The sequence below is a fragment of the Giraffa tippelskirchi genome, chromosome 5 (assembly GCF_054371585.1).
Source record: "Giraffa tippelskirchi isolate mGirTip1 chromosome 5, T2T-mGirTip1v1.2.pri, whole genome shotgun sequence".
Taxonomy (NCBI): domain Eukaryota; kingdom Metazoa; phylum Chordata; class Mammalia; order Artiodactyla; family Giraffidae; genus Giraffa; species Giraffa tippelskirchi.
The window spans coordinates 29997385-30024330 of NC_137279.1; the positions used below are offsets into that span (position 1 = coordinate 29997385).

At 60.6% G+C, this 26946-nt stretch overlaps 1 protein-coding gene across 3 annotated transcripts in view; it reads right to left on the bottom strand.

The window, feature by feature from the left end:
• Positions 1-24543, bottom strand: part of MEGF6 (multiple EGF like domains 6) — a 100913-nt gene extending 76370 nt beyond the window's left edge. For all 3 annotated transcript variants that reach the window (XM_081493101.1, XM_081493100.1, XM_081493099.1), the window contains exons 1-4: positions 24118-24543; positions 20220-20354; positions 15987-16096; positions 4585-4689 (exon numbers count right to left, since the gene is read on the bottom strand). In XM_081493101.1, the coding sequence (XP_081349227.1) occupies positions 4585-4689; positions 15987-16096; positions 20220-20354; positions 24118-24233 (466 nt within the window). In that variant the 5' untranslated portion in view covers positions 24234-24543. The remainder of the gene's footprint in view (positions 1-4584; positions 4690-15986; positions 16097-20219; positions 20355-24117) is intronic.
• Positions 24544-26946: the final 2403 nt, after the last annotated feature.

Below are 26946 nucleotides of genomic sequence, written 5' to 3' on the forward strand. Positions count from 1 at the left end.
TCTGACCACTTTACAGGTGAGGAAATGGAGGCCCAGAGAGAACCAGGACCTAAGCTTCTTGAACCAAGAAGTACCTAGAAGTTACCCGGGTCTTGGACCCCGGAGTCCGCTTTCCTTCTCTGAGGTCAGCAGAGACCAGGTCATAAGAAATGACCAGCAGCTATTTATGATACTAGAGAAAGATAAATTAAGACAAACCTAGACAGTGTATTAAAAAGCAGAGACATCACTTTGCAGACAAAGGTCTGTCTAGTCAAAGCTATGGTTTCTCCTGTAGTCATGTACGAATGTGAGAGCTGGACCATAAAGAAGGTCGAGAGCAGAAGAATTGATGCTTCCAAATCTGAAGAAGACTCTTGAGAGTCCCTTGGACAAGGAGATGAAGCCAGTCGATCCTAAAGGAAATAAACCCTGAATATTCATTGGAAGGACTGATGCTAAAGCTGAAACTTCAATATTTTACCCACCTGATTCGAAGAGCCAGCTTATTGGAAAAGACTGTGATGCTGGGAAACATTGACGGCAGGAGCATAAAGGGACAAAAGAGGACGAGATGGTTGGATGCCATTGCTGACTCAATGGATATGAGTTTGAGCAAACTCTGGGAGATAGTGAAGGACAGAGGAACCTGGTGTGCTGCAGTGCATGGGGGTCACAAAGAGTCAGACACAACTTAGTGACTGAACAACAGTGTTCCAAAGCATACTCTTTTTGCCTGTTTTTCCTGAAAGATTCAAGGCCAGTTGGCTATGACAAGATTGTCCACAGCAGATCTGGGGGATGGGGGGGAGGGGCCTCTGCCATCACTCACTCCAAGCCGCACCCAGCTGTACTCTGGGTGCAGAGGGAGGACAAAGCTGTATTTTCAGAGGGTGGAAACCGTTCCTAGTTGGGCTGATGGAACAGATGCTATGATAGGATCCTTGGAGCCCACTTAGGGTCGGGGTACCCGAAGGTGCTGGTTCTCAGGGCAAGGAGGCCTGTGGTCCTGGGGGACGTCCTGACCTCCGGCTACCCCAAAGGAGAGGCCACATGGGCACCAATCGCCCACAGAAGCTCAGGCATCCTGTGTGCAGGGACCCCAGGACAAGGGACCATCACCACCCTCCCCACACCCCCATCATCCCTTAGGTCCCTTCGTGGCCAGACCTCTGGGGAGAAAAGGTCACCACCACCCTGCCAGGGCAGTCTGCCCCTCCCCTGCACTGATGCCTGGGACCTGCACAGATATCCCCTCATTCCATCCCCACTAAACAGAGAGGGGAGCTGGAGTCTGGCACGTTACCCTGAGGCCCACAGGCACATCAGGATGATGAAATGCCCAGCCTGGACAGACAGTCGCCCTGGACAGACAGCCGCCCTGGGCCGGACTGCACCAAGGGCCTGTGCTGCCCCGGCCTCCACCCCCAGCTCCAGGCCCCGCCAGCACAGGCTCCCTTTGTGCTCCTGAGGCTCCTGCAGGAAGCTTTCCAGGGAGGGGAGGGGGCGGCGGGCAGAGGTGGGCAGGCAGGCCCAAGGTGAGGGGAGGGGTACCAGGCAGGGGAAGGGCTCTTCCTCCCGCCCTGCTCCCCACCATCAGCAGAGTTCCTTTCTTCCTCCCCTACTCTTTTGTTCAAATGAGAGTATTTGGGAAACCAGAAAAAAATATGGCTTTTATTTTTGAAACTGGAATCAATTATATTTGGGGGGGTGAGTAACATGCCCAACAGTGCCAGGTCTCAGGTCTGCCGGCTCCAAACCCAGCGTGGAGGGACCAGAAGGGGACGGGGTGGCCCTGCAGGGGGTGCAGGCCTCACACCAGGTCTGCACACACCCAGCCCTGCACACCAACCCTGCTCAAAGGCCCTGCACACCAGCCCTGTACACCCAGCCCAGTCCTGCACACCCACCCTGCACATCAACTCTGTACACCCAGTCCTACACACCAGCTCTGCACACCCACCCTGCACACCAGCTCTGTACACCCAGTCCTGCACACCAGCTCTGCACACCCACCCTGCACACCAGCTCTGTACACCCAGTCCTGCACACCAGCTCTGCACACCCACCCTGCACACCAGCTCTGCACACCCACCCTGCACACCAGCTCTGCACACCCAGTCCTACACACCAGCTCTGCCCACCCAGCCCTGCACACTCAGCCCTGCACACCAAACCTTGAACACCAAGTCTGCACACCAGACCTCACACCTGCTCTGCACACCAGATATTTCTTCCAGGAGATAGTATCCTAAGAGGAGGCCCAGGAGCCACCCTCCAGCTTTGTCTACTACAACTGGCCATTCTCCCAGGAAGGCCCCCAACCCTGGAGGGCCACGGGCTGTCACAGGCCAGCCCCCTCACCCTGCCCCATGCAGATGCTCCGGCCTGGGAGGTGGGCAGGGAGGGGTCCTGGGGATCTGGCCCTCTCCTCCCAACCAGATCTCAACAAGGCTCCGCCCCCAACAAGGGCCAGCACCGTGTCCAGAGACGGCGTGGCCAGAAGGTTCAAGGTGATCACTGGGCTGGACCGGGCTCCAGCAGCAGCCAGACCTCCCTGACATTAGATTCCTCTTCCACGAAGCAGCCGAGGCTAGAGCTCAAGGGAGTGACGCAGGCAGACTGTGGGAAGGGATGGGAAGGTGCCCCCACCCGGAGAGGCCATCCCCAAGTAACCACAGGAGCAGGGATGCTCTGGAGGCAAAGCCAAGCCTGGAGCCCAGACTCCAAGAGACCAGCGAGTGTGTGAGCCTGTGATCACGGGCCCCTCCCCACCAGGAGCACCGAGTGTGGGTCTCCCAGCCCAGAGGCTGGTACTGCCCTAGGGGGCCCCCGGCTGGCTGCAGAGCACCTGCTGGATGACGAGCCCCCCACCCACCTCACTCCTGCAAGCCATGTACACTCTGGTACCCAGGAGGCCAAGTGTCAGGTCTCACAGAAAGGGGGGTGCTGCTCAGGACAAAGGGAGCACCCATCAGTGATGTTTAGGGCTGGGCATCGGAAAGAGTGTCAGGGCAGGAGTGGTGGGAGGACTGCTGGCCCCAGAAAGCATGCCGGAAGGGGAGGGGGCTAGAGAAAGCCTGGTCCGGAGGCAGGGGCACAGGTGTCCTGGCTGCTTCCTGAGGATGAGGCCAAGGACAGGCCACACTGCAGAGTCACCTCCTCACCGCCCTCCCTAGGCAGTAGGGATCCCGGGGCTGCTGACTGTCAAGGCACAGCCCAGTCCCAGGGACCACCTCACAGCAGCTAGAGGCCAGATGTCCCTCTCGCCCTGACCACACAGCCCAGCTATCAGAAAGCCCAACCACCCGCGGCTATCAGAAAGACCCTGAGAAGAGGTGATGCATGGCAGCTGGACCCCTGCACCCCAGCCTGGACCCCAGCCTGCACTGGCGTGGGGTGGAGTCACCTCTGTCCAGCCCACAGAGGTGCTCAGGCTCTAAATCTACGTGGAGGCCTGACTGAGGCTTGGAGCCCTGATGGTCCAGGGTACGCGGCAGGACCCCAGCGCTTGGAGGGGAGTCACTGGTCCTCACGCCGTGGCTGGACAGCAGCCCTCCAGCACCCAGAGGCCAGGAAGCAGGACCTTCCACCTCACAGAGGGCATTCAACGAGCAGTCAGAGCCTCCCGACTCTTTCCAACGATGCCAGCACCCCGGGCACCAGTGCCCGGCTCAGAACTCAGACCCAGCACCTCCCCAGGACCCCCGCTTTCAGCCCTGCTTTGGGGGCACACACGTGAATCACAGGGAACAGCAAGAGCACGGGGGTCTCCCCTACAAATGGGGGCCCCGATCCCCCACGATTTCCTGGTTTCCCTCCGGTTGCCTGCTGGCATCCAGAGCTTTAAAGCGCATCACAGGATGTACGCCCCAGCATCTATGGGGAAGAGGCCCCCAGCTGCTCAGCAGAAGCAAGTTCAAAGCAGTGGAAATCATCTTGAGTGTTTCATTTCGACGGCGGCCACAGCTCCATGCCCTGTTCCAGCAGTACTTGCGAGCTACACAGTCAGGTAAGTAACTCAAACAAAGCAGAAGACCACCAGGGAGACTCACGCCAGGAAATTAGGGGGATGTCTGTAGGTTCTTTGGACGACTTTTCATGTACTCATCTGTATTTCTTTATAAAATTTCTGTCGCCCTTGCCCCCATTCCCAGCACCTGCTTTAAGCTCATCCACACTCACAGCGTCCCCACAGGACATTTCCGGGGGCTGGATCGTCAGTGGGTCAGGCTCCAGTCTGCAGGCGTGAGGGTAGGATTCTATGTCCCCCAACTTCCGACACGAAGGACACGAGAGCCCCTGGCAGGTGGGGGTACAACTCGGGGACCCCTGAGACAAGCCACTTCCCAGCTGACCCAGGGACCCTGGTTCATGCCTGTTTGTCTCCATGCCCACTGTCCCCCACCCACAGAGGGCGCTACTGGACGGGGAAGACTATGATGATGGTGCAGAGGCATCCATGAGAAAGGGGGTCGCAGGGTCGCCCCTCCTTTCAACACCTTTAGGGGGGCTGAGGGAGCAGGGTCAGGGTACCGGAGACCCCCCCACCCCCAACCATCAGAGACTCCCCAGCATGGAGTACCTGCAGGCGGCGCCACTCACCATGCTGACAGCGAGGACCCTGGAATCCAGGGGGACAGCGGCACGGCTGGGCTGAGCCGGACACGCAATGGCCGCCGTTAAAGCAGAGGCCGGAGCTGCACACGGCTGTGGAGGGAGGGAGAAGGCATGTGAGGGGGGCAGGGGCCTGGGGGCATCCCCGGTCCACTGCCAGGACACAAGGTCCCTAAGTCTCCCCACAAGGTAAGGCCTCAGGCCTGGACAGGACCCAGACTCTGGACAGACAGGACAGCTCCCCACACCCCCACTGCAGCCCTGGAACCACGTGGGGGCTCTGGGGAAGGGTCCCACAGCCAGATGGTTCACTGGCCCCACTCTGCTGTGGAAGGAGGGTGGGTAGTGAGGGGTGCAGCCCACAGATGAAAGAGGCTGAGAGCTTGGCTGAGGCCCCCTCCCTGCAAGATCCCATCGGTGGAAATGCCCAGACTGGTCCCACCCCCGAGGAGGGGCGATGTTGGCCCAGGCCCTGAGAGAGCAAGAACAGAGGGTCCAGGCAGAAGTTCAGGGCTGCGAGCAGCCAGCCTCCCCTGCCTTCTTTAGAGGAGACTCCCTGCTCCCAGACCCTCTCCCAACACCCCACCCCCAGCTGGACCCAACCAGTCACCCTGGGGGCAGCTGTGTTTCCACCTAAACCCACTGCCTGGGGGTAGCCTGGGGTTACTGAGCCACCCCCTCCAGCGCCAGGCCACTGCATGGAGGAGGCAGCAGCCGGCTCAAGAGGCAGGGGCCCTGGACAGAAGGGCAGGTCCAGTCCCAGCCCCGTCACAGAAAGGACCCTACCGCAGTTTGGACCGTGTGCCTCCAGGGGCTTCAGCATGAGTTTTCTTGGCTCTACAGCCACCCCCCGCCCACATCCACACAGGGGAGGGCAAGGCCAGGGCAGGTGGGCTCTGCCCGCATCCCTATAACCCCAACAGCCAGGCCCTGAGTCCAAAGATGTCAGGGTGCTTGCTGGCTGACTGGACACTCTGAACAGTGGCCTGGACACTCCCCAGGCACCCCAGAGCCCGGCGTGACCCACAGGTCCACCAGGGAGAGAAGCTGGGGGGCAGGAGACCCTGAGGGGAGGGACGCCGGCCGGGCACACAGGTCTGAGCATCCCCCTGGACCAGGCGCTGCCCTTGATGAGGAAACCGGGGCTCAGAGACATGCAGCACATGGCCCCATGTCACACAGCCGCTGAGGAGGGACCAGTCCACGAGGGACCAGTCCACGAGAGACCAGCCCAGGACAGATGAGCCCAGGGCTTTCTGGCTTAGAGTCAGGAGGACTGGCCAAGGGAGACACAGGTCTTTTTCAGGGAGCGTCTTCTTCCTCCTCTGTCCCATAACCGGGCCGCTGTCCCAGCCCTGGAGGGATCCTTCCTCTTGGGCCACCCTGCCGGGGTCCCAGCTGGCTCTCCTCACACCTGGTAAACTCCGAGATTTCTGAAAGGCAGTGGGAGTAGGGGCTGGGGGACAAGGCAGTGCTGTGGGGGAGCAGGAGGAAGCATATGGTGACCCTGGAACCCACACAGGTAAGTCCAGGCACGGGGCCAACTCGGGCCGTGCGGCACCAGAGTTCCCACTGCTGAGGGCCCCAAACCTGTGGACCTGGGCGATTTTGTGGAGGAAAGGAAGCCAGCTGTGTTTACTTTTCACATCTTAAAGAAGTTTTCACCGTCCTGAAGACCTTCAGCCTCAAACCACCACGATGCGCCACCCCTCCAGTCGTGGGAGAACCAAGTGTCCAGGCTGGAGCTCACCCCAGGGCTCTGCCCACTTGCAGGAGCCGCTACAGTTTCTGCCAGGTCCATGCCCAGCCTGGGGGCCCCCGCAGACAGCACCCTGCCTGCCTGTGCCCACCTCCATGGTCAGTTCCGGAGGTCAGAGGGAGGCAGCACCCCACTCCCTGCTCACCCCACTCCCTGCTCCCACGCCCCCTCCCCTGACCTGGACACAGCATCACAGCCACCAAGGGCTCAGGCCAGAAACGGGGAGCTAGCCTCACTCTCGCCCCAGGTCCAATCCAAAGACAGCCCATCGGCTCCACCTCCCATGCACCTGGAGTCCACACTTCTCTCCATCATCAGGCTGGACAAAGCCGCCTCTAGTATACCCTTGGAGTCCTCTCAGCCGGTCCCACTCACCCCTGTCCTTTCTCAACGGTGCAGCCATGGTGTTCCTTCATGGCAAGAATCAGATCACGGGCCCCTGGCTGAAAACCCTTCTGTGGCTTTCCCATCGACCTGGCACAGAGCCCCACAGACACCTGTCAGACCCTGAGAGCTGTGTGCCTGGACAATAGGTCCCTTCCGCAGGGAGCCTTCCCAAAGAAAGAAAGAAAAGAAAGTGAAGTCGCTCAGTCGTGTCCAACTCTTTGCAACCCCATGGACTGTAACCTGCCAGGCTGCTCTGTCCCTGTTATTTTCCAGGCAAGAATACTGGAGTGGGTTGCCATTTCCTTCTCCAGGGGATCTTCCCGACCCAGGGATCGAACCCGGGCGTCCTGCATTGCAGGCAGATGCTTTACTGTCTGAGCCACCAGGGAAGCCCCAAGCCTTCTTCCCAAGCTGCCAGGCAAATCAGCGCCCACAGCGCCCTGCGGTTTCTGCCACTGTACCTCTGTGTGTACCAGCCCTTAAGAGGGGCAACAGCTGAGCTCCCACCCAGTCCTGGGCTCCCTGGGAGCAGGGCACAAGCCTATCTCCAGCACCATCACCTCCCTTGGTGCCACCAACACGCCAACACTTTTAAGGTGCTCCATAAACTTTGTTGAATGAAGAGGAAAGAGACAAATGGCAGGCCAAGTGAGACGTGAGAGTCATTTGCAGGGAGGCCCTCAGGGGAAGGCAGGTGCTCAGGATCCACAAGGGATGTCTAGGGCAGTGCATCCTCAGACAGGAAAAAGAAAAGGCTTCATAACAAAGGTGCTCAAAGCTAAAAACAAAGGTGCTCAAAGCACCCAAACTGAGAAGGGTGCTCCTAGTGGCCCTCAGGCTCATAGGATGCTGGAAAGACAGGGTTACCACAGAGAGAAGCCTGGGACCGGGGGTTCTGGGTGGCATGGGGTGGCATTGGGCACATCCCCCTCATGGCAGGATGGGCACCCAGAGCAAAGGGACGGGGCAGCATGGTGGAGCACCCGTGGGTCCCTATCCCTCCCCTGGGTGGGTGATGGTCAGGGATACCCCCAGGAGCACCCCCCACTCCTCCTGCTGTCACTCAACCCCCCCTCAAGAAAACTCCCCAAAGGTGAGGAAGACCACAGGCGACACTCACAGCACAGCTGTGGAAATGGAGCTCAGGTGCCATAGACCATGGCTTCGTATCAGGATATTTGCTTTCCTCTACAAGAGAGAGGAGCCATGTGTAGGAAGAGCAGGTAGGTAGGAAAACAGACCCATGGGACACGTGGAAAAGAAAAACGTAAAAGCTCCATGCGGTGGCTTGTAAGTGCTCAGTCGTGTCCGACTCCTTGTGACCCCATGGACTGTAGCCCACCAGGCTACTCTGTTCAGGGGATTCTCCAGGCAAGAATACTGGAGTGGGTTGCCACTTCCTTCTCCAGGTGATCTTCCCAACTCCAGGATCAAACCCAGGTCTCCTGCATCGGCAGACAGATTCATTACCACTGAGCCACCTGGGAAGCCCATCAGTGGCTCGGATAGATTCATCTATTTGACTAGTGTTTGCTGAGTACCTACTACACAAAGGAAACTATTAATATTACAGACACACGGGATACATGAATGAACAATTTGATGACCCTTGCTCTCACAGAGCTCAAACGCTAGCAGGCAGGGTGTGTGTGTGTGTGTGTTAAATCACTTCAGTTGTGTCCAACTCTTTGTGACTATAGCCCATTGGGCTCCCCTGTCCATGGGATTCTCCAGGCAAGAATACTGGAGTGGGTTGCCATGCCCTCCTCCAGGGGATCCTCCCAACCCAGGGATCGAACCCACGTCTCCTGTATTGCAAGCAGATTCTCTACTGCTGAGCCACCAGGGAAGCCATGCATGGTGTTAAACAAACGCAGGATGGATGCTTTGGAAATGGTTTACAGATTGCTAAGTACCAAATCTGCCTTATACTTAACATTGTTGTTTAAGTTGCTAAGTTGTGTTCAACTCTTTGCGACCCCATGGACTGTAGCCCGCCAGACTCCTCTGTCTATGGAATTCTCCAGGCAAGAATACTGGAGTGGGTTGCCATTTCCTCCTCCAGGGGATCTTCCCAACCCAGGGATCAAATCCACATCCCCTGCTTGGCAGGTGGATTCGCCTGCCACCTGGAAAGCCCATACTTTTTAATGAATTTTAGCAGCACCTACTGAGTGCCAGGGTGACAGCAGGGGGTCAGCTTGGGGACCACCCTCACCACTGTCGGCATGGCTGAACCCACAGGACCCTCAGGGACCCTGGGAGGAACTGTCAGAACCCACAAGCGTGAGAAACTCAAGAGCAGGTGGATGTGAGCTGTGGGTGGGGGAGCACTGTGCCCACAGGGTCTGCTGCTGCCAGGCGGCAGCGTCTTCCAAGGCTGGAGGACGCTATCCTCCCTGCTGGGACCCCCGCTGCCTCCCCACACCCCACCCGGATGCCTTTGCAGGGCAAGGCAGCTCGGGTTCTGAAGACCTACATTTAAGTCTCAGCCCTGATACTCATCTGTCGGTTGGAAATGTGGGCTAAGCTCCCTGCCATGTGTCAAATGCAATATCTTCACGGACCCTTCACACTGTCAGAGTGCTGCCCCCACACAATCACCTGGAGCTGAAGATGCACACGGCCCCGCAGCAGCTCAGGTCCAGGGCCACCATCTGAACAGGGAGGGGGAACCATCCCACCAGGTTACAGACAGGGAGCCGAGGCTCAGAGACGTTGACCAGGCCTTTGCCTTGGGGTGAAGCTGGGTGGATCTGCCCGCATTCCTAACACCAAAGGCTGGGAGGATCCTTAGGGTGTCCAGTTCTGAGGGGGATCCTGGCCAGGCCCGGGAATGGGAGGACAGATTTGGGGAGCACAGTCCCCAGGGAAGGGCACCACGTCCAGGCATCGTCCGTGGCATCCTGACGCCAGCCCCTTCCTCTCGTTGGGACAGGTGGGGACACCGGGCCCGGCCAGACTTCAACTCCACTGGCTGTGGCGGCCCCAGCCTTGCTGTCCCGGGACGGGCTGACCCTGGAAATGGGACTTGGCTGTTCTCTGAGGGCTTGATTTCTGCAAGTTCAGCCCCCGGACCACCACTCTGGACCTCGGCTTGGCTGAGCCTGAGCCTCCTTCCCTCTGCCCCCAGAGGGGCTAGTGGAAACCTGAGTGACCAGAGGCAGGACAGGGTGACCCAGACTGACACCTTTGTCCGGCCTGCCACGCCACCCGCCCACATGCCGAGGTCACTGAAGGCGGTTCTGGAAGCCAGCCCTGCAAGCTAGCACTCGCCTGCATCCCAGAGACCCCGCAGGGAAGGCTGGCTCAGCTCAAGGTCACGGGCAGGCAGGGTGGCTCCCATCTTATCGCCCAGGCTGTAGGGCAGCGTTTCCTCAGCTTCATCCCAGCTGCTGATTAAGAGCTGCCCATGCGCAGGCGGGCAGGCATGGGAACCAGCGCCCACCTCAAGTTGGCAGTGGTTCGGGAAGGGAGGTCACTTCCCTGGGAGTCCAGGGGACAGAGCTGGCCTGAGCCCTCCTGCCTTGTCCCTCTGACCCTGCTCCTGCCAGCCTTCCACCCGATGCTGGCAAGGGCTCGGGGCCCAGATCACATGCCCCGCCCGACCTCTCCCGCCAGGACCCTTGCTGCAGAGAGGGAGTCACCTCAGCTCGGTGCTGGGCACTCAGGCTCCAAGTGCCCAAGGAAGCGGCACGCCCTCCAGGCCAGCTCCCCAGTGCCCTGTGCCTAGACCAGCGCCCACCACATGGGGGAGAGGGGAATCCCAGAAGACAGGTGGGCAGACTCCCTCTAACCAAGGTCAGGCCCCACTCCCAGGGCCCCCACATGACAGCAGGCCTGGCACAAGCTAGCCACAGACTTTGGGACCTAGTGTGTGGTCAACAGAAGTGAGAAGCTGAGGTGCCCTGATGACAGCAGAAGCCCATTGCCCCCTCCAGGCCCATCCTGGGCTGCAGGAGCCCTGAGAGCACACCTGGGCAGGGCAGCCTCCTTCCTTGCCCCCACCACGCCCACGTTCCCGAAGGCAGTCGGCGGGGAGGGGCTGTGCACCCAGAACCTTCCAGAAGCTGAACTTGGTCCCAGCTCCCCTGGGCGCACGGAGCGCTCTGGGCCCTTGGTGATGGGGGCACCTCCGTGTCTCATCGCCTGTGCTTCCCACCACATCATGCCCCCGTGAGAGCACGTGTGTGGGTGTCTGGGCACTCATGGGAGTGTGAGTTCATGCACACAAGTGTGCATACACATGTGTGATCATGAGCATGGGTGCACACCTGAGTCAACAGATGTAATTGCCCATGTGAGTAGGTCGCACGCGTGTGAATAAACCCAGGCACAACGTGTGTACACATGTGTGTATGTGAGGCTGTGTGGTGAGCTCCTCTGGGTGGGCTGCAGGCCCAAATGTGAGTGTGTGTGTAAACGTATGCTGGGCACAGGGCCGGGCCAGTCCAGGTGTGATGCATGGTGTGGAGAGACCTGGGGTGCCAGGGACACAGCAGGACAACACGCCCCGCCCCCAGTACCTCGGTCCACACCAGGGACAGGAGACCCAGGGCACCAGCTCTGTAAGTTCCCCCACTGGGCGTGGGGTGGGCACAGGGCTGCCATGCTGCAGCCAGAGCGGGAAAGGACAAGCAAAGGCCAGAGACCGGAAGCTGAGGAAGCCCCCGCCTCAGGGGTCGGGGGGCACTCAGGGCCGCCTCCCTGCAGCTCCTTCCCTACAGCCCCGACCAGCCGCGGACCACAGAGGAGGCGGGAGGGAAGAGAGGCCTGCCTGGCAGTTCGAGAGCTGGACACAGGGGTGCCAAGCCAGGGCTTGCCCTGTGGCCCTGGCTGTAGGGGCTGAGGCCGCAGGCACAGATCCAGACCCAGGGCTGGGCTCCTGGGGTGGGGACAACGGCTCAGCCCTGCCCAGTTCCCACGGCCTCGAACTTGCCCTTCCCTCTGCGGTGGGGCTCTTCCCTGGGCACCAGTAAGGCCCAGCACTCACATCACACAGGCCACCCCCACCCTGGACACAGAGGCCTCCTGGACACCCACTAAGTTAGCACCTCCCATCCGTGGGCCCTTTCCCACTTCATTTTTCTCTGGAGCATCCCCACTTGCTGGCATGGAAACTGTTCCTTTCTTCCTTCCTCTCCCTCTGCACAGGATGCGAGTTCCAGGAAAAGAGGGCCAGAAGCCACCTCTGCTCGCAGCCCCTCCCACACCCGAGAGCAGCGCCAGGCACTCTGTCAGCCTCTACAGATGCTTGTTGGGAATGGATCACCAGCATACTTCCCAGTACGTGCTTTAGGGACACTGTTGTATTACTTTGACTTTCGGCTTTTTTTTTTCTTCCTTTTTAAAGAAAGAATTCATTAGGAAAACACTACACAGCATGTGTCAGCAAACTGCAGTGTACACTACTGTATTAAAGGCTCTGACAAGTCCTGCAAAAACAGAACCTACTTAAGTGTACTTGACACAGAGCTTCCTGGACCACAGCATCCCTTTCCCAGAGCTCCTGGCATCCACAGAGCTGGTGCGGTCCCCAGCCCCTCCTCGGGCCCTGCTTCTCCGTCCTGCAGCCTCTGATGAACTGAGCCCAGCCCACACAGACAGAGCTCGAGATGGAGCCACAGGTGGTCTTCCTAGCATGGTCTTCTCGGCACCCATTCCATCTCAAGGTCCGCACTCAGGGGTCTGAGAGGTTGAGCTGCTCCAGGCCAGGCACCTCCTCTGAGCACTCAATAAGGATGGCCAGGACCCAGGGTGACCATGGCAGAAACATGGGGAGGGTCCAGCAAAATCTGTCATCTGATTGGGATGGAGGTGCAGTTCAGAGGCCATCGAACAAGAGGACAGGCACCCCAAGAGCAGAGCCCAGCTGCCCCCCAGGGCACACATGCTTGGGGCCCACAGATCCTGGGGAAGGCCCTGGCCATCAGGCACCCCGCAGCTGGCACTTTTCCTTTTCAGTCACCTCCAGGTCACACCTGCTGCCACGTGGATCTTGGAGAAATTCTACCGAACATTAGAAGCTTCCTGTTGTCCTCCGGCATGAACACCATGAGGACCTGAGCTTGTCACACAAGCCAAGTTTCCAGGTCATATCCATGGCCGATGGAGGGGGCAGGACCAATGGGGGTCAGCGTCACAGGGCCTTGCCCCAACCTGCCCACTCCTCAGGGTCCCCTAACTGCATAGAGCCTGGACTGGATACGAGGGAAGGTGCTGAGGAGGCTAGACTGGGGAGACGGTCGAGAAAGAATGAGGCAGATAGACAGGAGAAAGGGGGAGGGTGGGGGCAAAGCCAGAGGAGTGGACCCCAGGGGCCCCTCATCACCGGCCCCTCCACTCGCAGGATCTCGGAGGCGACCCTGACCCCATCTGCTGGCCTGATGCCTGCTGACGTGTGGCCAAGAGGGGAACGAAGGCAGCCACCCACTCTCACCTGACCCCCAAGGCAGGGCTTCCCTGGGGCTGGGGGCTCCGGCACCTGTAGGGACCCTGGGTCCCGCCACTCCAAGATGGGTGCCTGATTCGATTCTGCACCTGCCCCAGGTCCCCCCATGAGAGCCCCGGGTGTGAAATGCACAAAGGACATGGGGAAGGCTCTGGCCCTATGAAGCTGGGAAACCAGGCCTGAGCAACTACAGGAAGAGGGACCCCAGGGGCTCAGCCACAGCATGGGGCAACTGAGAAAGGCCCTGGCCACCCACCTCTCCTCCTTCCTCCTCCTCCCTGCCCCAACTTCCTCCTGTTCTGGCTCCAGTCACTCCACACAACACCAGTGCCCATCTGGCTGGCCTGGTCTGCCCATCCTCACACATCAGGGTCATTTCAGCATCTGCCAGCAGCAGCCGGCCTCACCACAGACCTGAGTCGCCTACAGGCCTGAGACCCCCATGGGCATGTATTGTCTGTAACCCTAACCCAGTCCCCCTGAACTTTCAGTGCTCCAGATCAGCTGAGCATAAATTGAATTAATGAATGGATGAAAAAAATGAATAAGTGTACCAATGAGCTGGTGCTAGGGGCAGGATCCCAGCTCTCTCCCTGCCCCTTCACACGCCGGCCACCCAGACGCCAGGGCGACAAGTGAGTGTCCCAAGAGGCCAGATTACAGGTCTCTTCCTGGATCATTAAAGCAAACAGATACAAGCCAGGTACATAAATAAATAAACCCCGCCCTAAAAATGAATATTTAAAAACTAACCAAGAAAGCAAAAGCCTCAAGTTCAAGGTACACGTGGGGACCCTGTCCTGTGTCTGCTGGCTGACGTGACAACCTGGACCTTCAGGGCCTGACCCAGCCAGCGAGATGCGTCCCACCTCTCCACCACCCCAGCCCTGCCCCTAGCCAGAGGCACGGCCCAGCCTGCCTTGGGAGGATCCCCGCTGAGACCCCTCCCCGCACTGAGAAGCCACAAAGGGGGCCCCTTAGTCCTGGGCTGGTTCAGCAACCCTTGATCCCCAAGTGGTGTAGCTGCATCCTCCTCTTGCCAGCCAGCCAGGGTAGGGCCACCTTGAGTATCCTGGCCGCGGGCACAGGCAGAACCACAGGCCGGGCCCGCCAGGCTGGAGCTGAGACTAGCAGCTCCTGGTGCTGTGGACCCAACCCAATGCTGGCCCCCCATTTCTGAATGGTCAGCACTGGACCGTCTCTGCAGCGGGACTCCAGGGGTCTGGACGGCCCTTGGGGCCTCCCACTCCCTCCACCCAACTCTGGGATGGTCACTCCAAGACATAGGTAACACCAAGGGTCACTGGGCTCCAGATCAGGGGTGCAATGGATGACAACTGTGGGACACTGCTGTGCAAACCTTCACCTGCCCCTTCCCCTGCCCCTACCCAGGAAGCCAAGGCCAGAAGTCTTCACCCCAGGCTGGCCACGACTGGTACACCCAAGTCCCTTCCATTAAACCCAGGGGACGCAGACCTAGACCCCACTTCCTCTTCCGCACAGGTCACCGTTGTGATCAGACAGCCACAGAGAGGAGAGCCATCAGAGCTGGAAGCTCCCCACACTCCAAGGGCCGCTGGCCGGCACCACCTGCCCCCACGCCATCCCCTCAAGGCGCGTCTGGTCCTCTCCCCCCGTCCCTTCCTGGAGAGAATTACTTATTTCCTCTCCTGGACAAACATCACCACATCCTCTACTTTCCCCCTTTCCTGCTGGAGTCGACAGAGCACATCTGTGGCTCCTGTTTATGGACCCCCAGGGGCCGGAGGACAGGCGGGGACACGACCCCGGAAGTCTGGTTTCCACCCCAGTCACAGGGCGGCCCACCCGACGTTAACCCCCGTGCCGTGAGGAGCCACGAACCTGCCACCCTCCACGGTGCAGCCCGATCTCACCCTGTCTGGACACCCCAGCACTGTTTCAGGGGCTGCCCGATCTGTGGGCCAACCTCTCAGGAGGACGGCTGCCTCCTCCCACCCTGGCAGCTTCACCGGCCGGCCGCCTGTGCCCACACCTGCAGACCAGGAACCCTCCCCCAACACCCCCGGCAGCTGGACTCCAGCCCCGCCCGTCCCATTTACAAAGCAGAGGTTCACAGCCACCCGCAAGGATCAGAACTCAATTCCCGCCCCACCTCTGGGACCCCCAGTCCCCGTGTCTGCAATGCAGGCTGCCTGTGGTCCTGTGCAGACACCTGGGGGCTACCTCTCCCTCCGTGTCCATCAGGACCCTTCTCTCTGAGGAAGGCAGGATTGACATTCTATCCAGCAGAGAGGAGACTGAGGCCCAGGGCGCCCACGAGGGGATGGAGGGACAGGACGGAGCTCCTTGCCCACTGCCCAGGCCCCGGGCAGAGCAGCAGAAGGACCCAGAGAGCAGGGCATGGGTGTGGGCACCCGGGGCAGGTGGGCAAGGGGTTCACGCTCTATAACACCAACCCCAAACCAAGCTCAGGGGCATCTGAGCCCACTGACACCCAGACATGGCCCTGGAGCCACCCTTGGCCCCTCCCTGGTGCCGCGCAGACGGCCCCCTGCCCTCCAGCTCTGCACCTCCACAAGCCCCAACTCTCTCTACAGCTCCTGCAGCATCAGGCCAGACAAGCATCGCTGGTCCTGCCCTTCCATTCGTTCATGTGAGCAGCCTCTGGGGAGCAGAGTGGCTGAGCCAGTGGCTCTGAAGTCTCCCCTGCAACCGTGAGATGCTCCATTGCGTGTGGCAGCGGGACCAACCCCTGGGAGACTGACTGAGGAGGTAGCCTCCAGGGGGGAAGCGGGGGTGGGGGACACTCACGGGAGAGGCAGCCCTGGCTCCCTGGCTGCTGGCTCCACCCCGGGCAGCACCGGAACACCGTCTGGGCCTCCGTGGAATAAACCTGCCTGTAGCCCATGTAGTAGACAGTTCTAGAAGAGAAGGGAGAGGGGAGCTTTACCACTGAGGGACCAGGCTGCAGGCATTTCTACCCAGTGCTTCTGGCTCCCGCAACACCTCATCTCCCAGACCGACTCCCCCACTGTCTCCAGTTCACAGCCAAGCAGGTCAGGGCACGGAGGTGAGTGGAAAGTCTGTATTCCCGAGGCCATGCCACATAAATGAGGGGCACTGGGGGGGCACAGCCATCCTGGAACCAGCAGCAGGGCGACACGTCACCCCTTCCCTCTCACCCCCATGGTGGTCCCGGCTCTGAGCGACCTTGGGACGGGCATCATGCCTCGCATGCAGCTCTCATCACCAGGCCAGTCTGCGAGGGTCTGAGGGTCAGACTCAGTGCCCAGCCTGGGAGTAAGAGTGCCCCTGGGATGACCAAATGGGCTGAGGTGCCCAGTGCTGCCAAGCCATGCCCCAGGCTCCCAGCCCCCCGGTGTACCAAGGAGCCAGGCGGCGGGCTGGTCCTGGGATGTCCCTGGGGACGGGCCCAAGGGCTAAGCCGGGGAGACAGGCCAATGAGGGTCAAGCATCTGTGGGCAGCAGCAGGACCCAAGTGTGCTCAGCACATGGCACTGAGGTCAGAAGGGACAGGTGGGAGGGCTTCCTGGAGGAGGGTGCTCTAGAGACCAGGGTTCCCTGGGTCCAAGGCTGGTTCCTGCTCCAGTGGGACCACTATGGCCTCACAAAAGCTGAGCAGAGAGGGGCAGAGTCCTTCCAGGAGTTGGAAGCAGGCAGCCGATCCAGCCAGCCTGGGGCCTGGCACAGGGAGTGGCCAAAGGAAGGTGGTGCCCAAGTCAGAGAGGGACCAGCCTCACCCAAGGCGTAAGGGCCTCCCATCTGTCCCTATCCCAAGTCCACAGGCTGCCCCCGGCCACCTGCGCCTCCAGGTCCCTGGAAGCCCAGCCACTCAGGGCCACCCTCTGCCAGTCCAGCCCAACCTCTGCTCTGTATTGTCAGCCCCCACGGCAGGCAGGCTTGGGGGGAGTAGCCCAAGAGGGCCCGCCTCCCCCATGTTGGGACTCCCCTGCAACCATGAACCTGGAGTAGAAGCTGGAGGGCAGGGTTGGGGGTGCCCTGGCCCTACTCAGTCCATCAGACTGTCCCCCACCTGCAGCGCTCCTCCTTCAAGCCACACCCCAACTCCTGCGTCCCGTCTGGAGACCAACAACCCAAGGATCTGCTGCACCCCACCCACCTTCTGGGGGAGCCACCCCAACTCCCCCCTTCAGCCTCCAAGCCCACCCTGCATGAGCGACCTCCAGGCACAGCACCCCAACCCGCTGCCATCTGCAGGACTGCTGCCTGGGGCCTGGCCTAGTTGGTTCCAGGGCCCTTGGGGCATCAGGCGTGGGGGCCTGGGCTGCCAGCTCCAGGTCAAGGAAACAACACCCCCCCGCCCCACCCAGCTTGCTCTTTCCGGCCCTTGGGAGCAGCAGGAAGCCCCTGGTCGCCAAGGGGACCTGGACCCTCAAACCAATTAGGGCTGCTTCCCGGAAGTGTGAGCACGTGCACATGACTGTGTACACGCATCTCAGGGGAGTCTGCAAAACGCCACTTTGGCAGGACATGAAACCACTTGCCTGGAGAGAGGCCTACCACGGCACGGACAATGTCTGGCAAAGCAGACTGACCCTTCTGCCGTAAATATTTACCCGCTCCCTGGGCTATGTGCTGCTCCTCCCAGTGACCGGGCTGGTCGGCCACCCTCCCCAATGGCCCCTAAAGCTAGTGACCCTTGGAGACAGCGGGTCAGACTGCAGCCCCTGCTGCAGCTCACATGGGACACTCGCATGGGACAGTCACATGGGCCCCAGCCACGGCCAGGAGCCAGTTTTCGCAAGACCAGGGTGGACGGGGGACATGGCTACCAGGCTGATATCCACTCCTCACCTTGTGTGGTCCCCAAGAAGCCCAGGCCCCAGTGCAGCATGGTGGGGGAGGGGTCTGGTGGGGGCCCACGTGTAAGCTTCATGCTTGAGCATCCTCTCCCTCCCCACCTGTTCCTTCGTGCCCCTGGGGAGCACACAGCACAAGCTTCCCCACCCTGGGGCAGCCTGTGTTGGGTTTGTTGGGGAAATGCTCACTGAGGGGACACAGGCAAAGATCCCTCGTCCAGCCCCTCAGGTGTCGTCACAGCCTCGCCTGCTCTGGGCCAGAACGCAGACCCATGCCACGCCACCCAGTCCCGCCAGGGCCACACAGCAGGCCCACCAGCCCAGGAATCAGACACAGCCATCACTGTGGCTGCAGGAGAAATGGCAGCCACCACGGAGCTGTCACATGTGTGGCCTGGCCCATGGCTGGTCACATAACAGTGGACCAAGGAGGGCTGGACGCTGGTCTGGTAGAGGGAGAGGGAGGGCTGGGAGCTCAACACAGTAAAGCCAGAGCCTCTGTGGGGTCTTACAGGAGTGGGGCCAGCCGCGGAAGCCTCCTCAAGACTGGCCACTGTCTCCACAGCCATGGGAGGGCCAGCCGGACGATGCATTTGGGAAACCTTCCACAGCTGACCTGGAGGCCTCTGCCGCAGGCATCGTGGGAGGGGACAGGACACATTAACAAGGCAGGGAGCCCTCCAGAGTCGAAATGAGGCTGGGACCCCCACATACCCTCAGCAATAACCCCAGGAAACCCTGCAGGACACTGACCGCCATGGGCACTGAGGTAGGGAGGGGCCCGTGCTAACCTGGAGTGAGACAGCCCAACAGAGGAAGCTGCGCCCCGGCTCCAGCCCAGAGCCAGGGGCCCACACTGCTCCCTCGGGACCTGGGGGTGGCCCTGCTGGGCTTCAGGGGGTGGGGTCCCAGACACCAGGCTGGGCAGTGCAAGGAAAGGATCCAGAGCCCCTCCTGAGCCTTCCCAGGAAACCGGGACCCAGAACCAGGAAGCACGGCCCCCCAGCAGATGGATGTTCCCCAGCAGTGCCCAGGTGCCCCGCCAGGAAGCTGAGGCACCAGTCACCTTGAAAACGCTGCACCCACCCTTCCCAGGACAACCCGGAGAAATGGCCAGTCACAGGAGCCTCCCCAGCACGGCCACCCACCCACCCTCCAGCCCAGGGACCAGAGCGCTTCTGGCTGCTTCCAAAATAGTGCCCTTTCCCGGAAAGCTGTGGGGGGTGGGGATGCAGCTGATGTGACCTCATTCCTGTTTTACAAACACACCTGCACCCACACACACATGGGGCCAGGACAGACTACAAGATGCACGTCTCTGGGGAAATGACAGGCTGACTTCCCCTTGGCTGGCAGGGTCCAGCCTTGGCCCTCCTGAGCCCAAGGCGGGACCGCCGTGGTAGAGGGTCTGTCCTTGCCTCCACCTGCCCCGTCCTCCCAGCTCAGATTCCACAACTCACACTCTCCAGACGCCGCGAGGGCCCTGGGAGGGAGACGAACCGCCCCCAGCTGAGAACCACAGTGAGAACTGCACATGTGTGATGGGACAGCAAACATTTACAACAAAGGTCGCGCCCCCTGCTCCCCTGGGCAGACCCAGCAGGTTCATGTCCTGAAGACCTGGCCAAGAGGCTGGACCGCACACCCCCTCGGAGGAGAGGAGGGACGGAAGGCCTTTCTCACCCTGCCCCACCCAGCTCTGCAATCAGGCAGATTCCAGAACCTGCCAGAAGAGGAGAGGTAGGCAAAGACACTCCCTGTGCTTGATTTTGAAATAAAATCTTGAGCAATAGAGGTTTCACATGGGCTTGGGGGCAGGCAACAGCCGCCTGCAGGTGGGACCTTGGCAGGCTGGGCGCCCCGCTTTCACATTCCTGCATGGATGGCCAGCACCTCTCCCTGCAGGGTCCCCTCCTCCTCCTTACAGGCCCCCTCACCACGGGGTCTGCCCCCACCCACCAGGCCCCAGGTGGCCACTGAGCAGGGGTGTACAGTCTGGGAATAGCCTCTGTGGTGGTCACACCCCAAGGGCAGCGTCAGGGGTCTTGACCTCAGATGTGGGACACTGGCGGGGGGGGGGGCTGTGTCCTGGGACCAGGACAACCCCGCCCTGGCAACACCACCCCCTCCCTGCACTCCATGCTGCTGCGGGAGTGAGCCGAGCCTCCACCCCCACATGGGGCCTCGGGACCCCTGTACGTACCTGCGCTCATGGCTGACACACCAGGCCTGCCGCCCGCAACCTGGCCTCCACACGGGCACTGTGCGGCTGAAGGCCCGCACACAGGGCTGGCGGCGGCCCACCAGGGTCAGCTCCTGCTCCGCACACACGTGGGGCCTGGGACAGAGACAGACGGTCAGCAACCGTGTCACCAACTCCAACCCCCTGCACACTCATTCTCGGGGGTCCAGCTGTCCAGACCTGAGGCCAGGCCCCAGATGAGGGCACCCAGCCCGGTGCCCACCCCAGGCCTGCACAGGCCCAGCCTCGAGGGCATGGATATTCAGGAGAAAAAGGATGCACAGGGCCGCCTCTAAGCCTCCCCCTCAAACCTCAGCCACGTAGGCTGCTGCTGACCAGCAGGATGACCACAACGAGGCGGCACGGCAGCCCTTCAGGCACATCTGCTCTGGTCATTCTCCCGTCCGCTGCCCCCTGCCCTGCCCCCCGAGGCCCCTGCGTGACTCTGGTCCCCGAGGCCAGCAGGCAGGCCGCCTGGCTACTGCTCACTGAAAACTGTTCAAGGGAGGGGTGAGCCTGGAACGACTTTCTCCTCCGGGAAGTTTCCGGCACCTCAGAAACACAAGCGGAGCTGGCTTTTCCATTTGGAAAGAGGGAGGAAGTGGGGTGGGGGAGGAAAGGAAGAGCGGGAAACAAAGAGGCAGGTGGGAGGAGGCACAGAAAAGACTGATGTTGAGGAGCAGGGCGAGCAGGAGTCCACGCTCAGGCCCCTCTGCTCCTGAAAGGAACCCACTGCCCATCTCGGGGAAGGGAGGTGCTTCCTCAACTGCAAAGTGAGCAGAGCTTTGTAGGGGGCGGTGCTCATCCCAGCTTGGGCCATCTGCTCCCCAGGGCAGAGCAGGGCTCCTGGAGCTGCAGATGAGGGTAGGCGTGAGATACATCCCTCCGGGGTGGGCAGTTCCTGGCCCCAAGAACAAGGCGCCAGGGTGAAGAAGTGAGGACGAAACCGGGACACGGGGCAAGGGAGCCAACCATGCACACGCCACTGGGGAAGCCTGACTGCACACATCCTCGGGTCTAGGAGGGGGCTGGGTTGCTGAGAAGTGTCTCTGTCCTGTCTGTTTTTACAGGCTCCATTTTTTAGTGGCCTCCTGGCTTGGGTGCAGTATGCACGAGGGGACTCTCGGGGCTCTGAGGTTGGACGAGCCCAGGTCTAGCCTTGAGGTCCCAAGGATGCTGTGACCCGGGCAGACCACCCTCAGAGACCCAGGTCCTCCCACCAGACAAATGGACAAATGATTGCAACGTCAAGCTCACGCCCAGCACCAAACACACAGCCTGGCCTCGCATGGGGCAGCTGGTGAGGGGTGTGCCCCTTCCCTGCCCTTTCCCTCCACCCAGCACGGCCTCTGCCCCCAGGAGAGGCAGGGAGGCAGGGCCCAGTGACTGGGAGTTGCTCACAGGCCACTGAAAATACAGTTCAGCTTTCAAGCTCCCTGGCTGGTGAGCAGGGGCCTTCAAATGGCTGGAGGAAGCCTCAGTGAATGGGGGCCGTTGCAGTGCTCAGGGCCAGTGGGTTCAGGAGTCGCTTGTAAGCGGGAACTTGAGCTTAGAGGGCCTGTCCCTCTCCAGGTGGGAGGGGTCAGTCTAATGAGCTGATTCTGGAGTACTGGACATTTTCCTAGCACAGCTGCCCGGAGAACTCCAGCCCTGGGGAAGCAAGGCTGTGAGAAGATGCCTCCTCCGAGCTTTGCAGCCTCGGGCTGAGGTAGGTCGGAGCTCCCTGTGCCCAGACACTGCTCCCACAGCCCTGTCTTGACCAGCCCTGCACACTGTTGGCAGTCAGCCCAGGCCCTGGGGAGAAAGGCTAGCATCTTTCCGCAGCAGAAGAGGTTCACTTCAGAGATGTAAGTGAGAAAATAAATAAGCATTGGCTGGTTTGGAATCTGGACCCGTCGGCCAGCAAGGACCAAAGGACCAGCCACATCACCCCTGCAGGTCCCCAGAGTCTTGGAGCCACCAGTCAGTGGGAACCCCACTTAGAGCATCCTCCCGCCTCACCTTCCCACAGACCCACCACGGGGCTGTTGAGCCAGCCAGGGAGGATGGAGCTGCCAGTGAAGGGAAGTGACACAGGAGTCAGGACCTTCTGGGGCCCTCACTGCTCTCCAGGCCCCCCTTTTAGGGTGCAGGCAGCAAGGAGTCAATTCTGGGTCCTCCAAGAGCCCACTGGCTCCTGCCTCCCTTCTGGGCAGAATGAGCTGCAGGATGGGCCCATTCACAAGGTTTCTCAGAAGTCTAGCAAAAGAGCACCTACAATCATTCAGCCAGCCAGCACGCCCACCATGGCCCCACCGAGGGTCTGGGAAGGTGGCAGGTGCTTACAGACACGACTGGGAAGGTCTGCTCCCAGGCAGCAAGGAACTCAACATGACAGGGGGCATCTGAGAATGAAGTGACTGCGCGCCAGGACAAGAAACATGGGCACAGGCCCCAGAGGGCAGCCACCCCTCACACACACAAGTGAGAGGCTCCCCAGGAGGAGGAATGGTGGGCGGGGCCTTGAAGGGTCTGAAGAGCAGAGGTGAGGGGCCAGGAAGAGGCTTTGGGAAAAGTGGGCGGGGAGGAAGTCTGAACTCTCCTGCAGTCCTCCGCCCGCTGGGAGCCCTCCCAGGCCTGGGTGAGCCCTGGCTGAATGGGCACACCTCACAGGACAGGCTCACTCCCCGGGGCCGGGGAAGGGTGACCAGCGGTCCCCACCAGCCCACTGGGGCCTAAGCCCCTCTTAAGAGCGGAGTCCTCCATGTTCAGCATCCACCCTGACCACCACCCTGGGATTCTGGGGAGCCTGGGCTGACCACGTGAAGAGCAGGCAGGCTGAGCGGCCGAATGGCCCTGTGTTAATCCCTTCTGAGGCCACCCCTTCCCCTGGACAAACTAAACTCCCTGGGGTCACAGCAAAGAGCGACGTCAGGGTAGAAGTCATGTGGCGAGTCGAGGCTCAGACCCCAGACCATGCTCCTTTAAAAGGCCACTGAGAAATCTCCTTTCTTGGAGTAAAGCAAGACCCCGGGGTCCTGGGGTCATGGATTTGCCCCCTCCCCAGCTCTGCCTGGAAGCCTGTCCTTTCCGTCAGTACAGCCAGGTGCACCCAGCCCTCAGGGCGGGCGGAGCCCCGCACAGGAAGGCCCCGCCTAGGCCCCTGGCAGTCCCCCTGCAGACCCTCAGCAGCCTTTCCAAGCTCCGAGGGCCCCAGGCACAATACCCTGCGGAGAGCACGGGGGCGCCATCAGGCCCTCCCCCCACCCTCCTCCTCCAGACCGGCTCACTTCGCACCAGTTTTCCTCTGAGGCCAACACAAGGATCAATTTGCTGTTTAAAAGAGACCGCTAAACGGCCCGCTGGAGAATCATCTTTCAAAATTAAATTCATCTAGGCTGGCTCCCTGACCCTCCTTCCTGCCCATTCTGTAACTGAATTCCTTCTCCTGTCTCCCAGCCCCAAAGCCCGCGTATTTAATACAGAAACCAAGCCCAAGTGGCTCCCTGCCTGGGCACAGGATCCCGGCCCCAGGAGACAGGTTCTGGAAGGAAGTGGGCACAGGCTGCAGGAAGCCTTCTCCAAGCTGCTCGGCCAGACCTGCCCAGACTCCCTCACCTCGCGGGGCGCCGATTCCTCCCAACGTGCAAACCCGCGGTCAGAGTTCAGGCAGAGAGGAAGGGGAAGGGGAAGGGGAGAGGCCGGGTGGCCCTACCACGGAGGCTCCCCCAGACCCAACCCCCGACCCTTGTCTCTTAACCTCCCCTTGCCTAGTTAAGGCAAAGAGCCTATGGTTCTTAGGGGGCCGGGGGGAAAGCCGCCCAAGACTCGGGGTCTCCGAACGTCCCTCCAGCCTCCCGCGCCCGCTCCGGCTACTCACATCCCCGGCTGCAGGCGGAGCAGGGCGCCGGCGCCCGTGGGCACTGCGGGGAGCAGCAGCACCAGGGCGAGGGCCACCGCGCGCCCGGCCGCCCCCGCCTCCGGAAGGAAAGGCATAGTGCCCGCGGCGCCGCGCCGGGTCCCTCCTACGGTCCCGCGCTCACAGGCGGCCCAGGCGGGAGCTCGGAGCCGTCTCCTCCACGTGCGCCATGGCCCGGGGGACGCGGCGGGCGCAGCCACAGGTGCCGCGCCCGGTCTCGCAGAGAGCGAGGTCGCCGCAGGTGGGCAGGGCCCCACTTTCGAGCCCGCGCTGGAGGGCAACGCAGAGTCCTGTGCGCCTGAATGCGTCCAGCCAGACACCCGCCCCGGCGCGGGGAGCCCAGTGCACGCCGAGCCCGGCGAGGGAGAGGCGGCCCACCTCCGCCACGCCCCCTGCTCCGACCCCAGCCCCGACTCCGCCCACCGCCCGGACAGACCCGATCCCTCCTACCGTGGCCTCGTCCCGCCCCCGGCTCACCCCCGGGCCCGGACCCCGGCCCACAGCCCGTCCCCGCCCAGACGCTCCGCCCCATCCCCGCCCTCCTCGGCCCACAGCCCCGCCCACAACCCGCCTAGATCCTCTCCCCCAGCCCCCGCTGCCCACTCGCGCTTCCCACTCCTCTCCGGCTGAAAGTCCCAGGTTCCGTGCGACTCGGGAGACCAAGGGGCGGAGCACCAGAGATCTCGCCCCTCACCCCCTGGAAAGGCAGTCCTCCAAGACGCCGGACCCCAGCCCCGCCCCCCCCTCCCGTTATCCTGGGGGAGGTGAGTCTCTGTCGGGCCAGTCCCGCTGCCACCCTGATTCACAAATGGGGAAACTAAGGTCAGAGCGGAAGCAGCACCCCCAAGTCGCCCCTAATAAACTGCAGATCCTGGAACTGGACAGGGCGAGCTGTCCCTGGGACCTTCACTAAACCTGTGCATCTAAGAAAACCACCGGATGATGGAGAGTAGAGAGAAGTCCGGCCAGTCCAGTGGCCCCTCAGGGTGTCTGGGTCAACACGTCCAGACGGTGGTTTATCTCTTTCTGGACACTGGATGCCCAAGGTCAAGATGCTGACTCTCTCGGTTCCTGGGGAGGCCATCTTCCTGGCCTGCAGAGACTGCCTCCTGGTGTGAGCTCACCTGGGGGACAAAGGAGTGAGAGAGATAGCAGCTCTGGTGTCTGCTTCTTAGAAGAAGCCAGACACTTGGGACCAGGGCCCCACCCTATAACCTCATTTAACTTTAATCACCCTCCTTGGGCTTCCATGGTGGCTCAGCTGATCAAGAATCCTCCTGCAACGCGGGAGACCTGTGTTCCATCCCTGGGTTGGGAAGATCCCCTGGAGAAGGGAAAAGCTACCCACTCTAGTATTCTGGCCTGGAGAGTTCCATGGACTGTATAATCAATGAGGTCTCAAAGAGTCCAACACGACTGAGGGACTTTCACTTTCACTTTCACCTCCTTAAAGGCCTGTCTCCATATACAGTCACATTGAGGAGTAGGGCTTCAACCTATGGATAAGCAGAGACATTGCTTTGCCTAAAGAGGTCCATGTAGTCAAAGTTATGGTTTTTCCAGTAGTTATGTATGGATGTGAGGGCTGGACCATAAGGAAGGATGAGCGCCGAAGAACTGATGCTTCTGAACTGTGATGTTGGAGAAGACTCTTGAGAGTCCCTTGGACTGCAAGGATATCAAACCAATCACTTATAAAGGAAATCAACCCTGAATATTCATTGGAAGGACTGATGCTAAGGCTGAAGCTCCAATACTTTGACCACCTGATGGGAAGAGTGACTCATTGGAAAAGACCTTGATGTAGGGAAAGATTGAAGACAGGAGAAGCAGGGGATGACAAAGGATGAGATGGTTGGATGGCATCACTGACTCGATGGACATTAGTTTGAGCAAGCTCCAGGAGATGGTGAAGGACAGGGAAGCCTGGTGTGCTGCAGTCCATGGGGTCAGAAAGAGTCGGACACAACTGAGCGACTGAACAAAAAAACAGTTCAGTCCACAGCAGGGTGATTTCACCATCTTCTGAAACCCCAAACACAGATTAGCGCCCCTACTCAGTGATACCCCAGACATGGTCCTGTGTGCCCTCTGTTCAACCTCACCCCTCGCCCCCCACTGACATCCCAGTGACAGGACTGGTCCACCCTAGGGCCCATGCTCCTTCTGGGCTCCCTGACACCTGGTATCTTGAGAGCCTGCCCTAAGATAGCCCTCAAGTTCCCCAGTAAATGTGAGGCCCTGCTTGGGGTGTGAGTCCCTCCCCACCAGAGAGTTTCCTGGTGGCCCACCTGCTATCTACCTTCAAAGACCTGACCCCTCTCCCCTCCAGAGCTGCACTTGACACGAGACAGCTGGATAAGTGTGCACTGAATGAGTGAGTGAGCAGCTTCAGATGTTCACCAGCTCCTCCAGGGACCCCATCCCAGCCCCCTCAACACGGGCTGAGGGGGCTGCATCCTTTCAGAACATTCTCCGGCTCCTCAGAGGAGGGAGGAAAGAATCTAGGTGGGTTAATCTGTGAAAATGGAGGCTGCTGATGGGGGGGGTCCCCAAGTGTGATGGGCCCTAAAACAAATAAGATGGGTCCTTCTTTAAGAAAAGTTATGGGAAGGAAAAAAAAAAGTTATGGGACTTCCCTGGAGGCTCAGTCGTAAAGAATCCACCTGTCAATGCAGGGGACACAGGTTCGATCCCTGGTCTGAGAAGATCTCACATACCATGGAGCAACTAAGCCCATGTGCCACAACTTTTGAGCCTATGCTCTTGAGCCCACGCATTGCAACTACT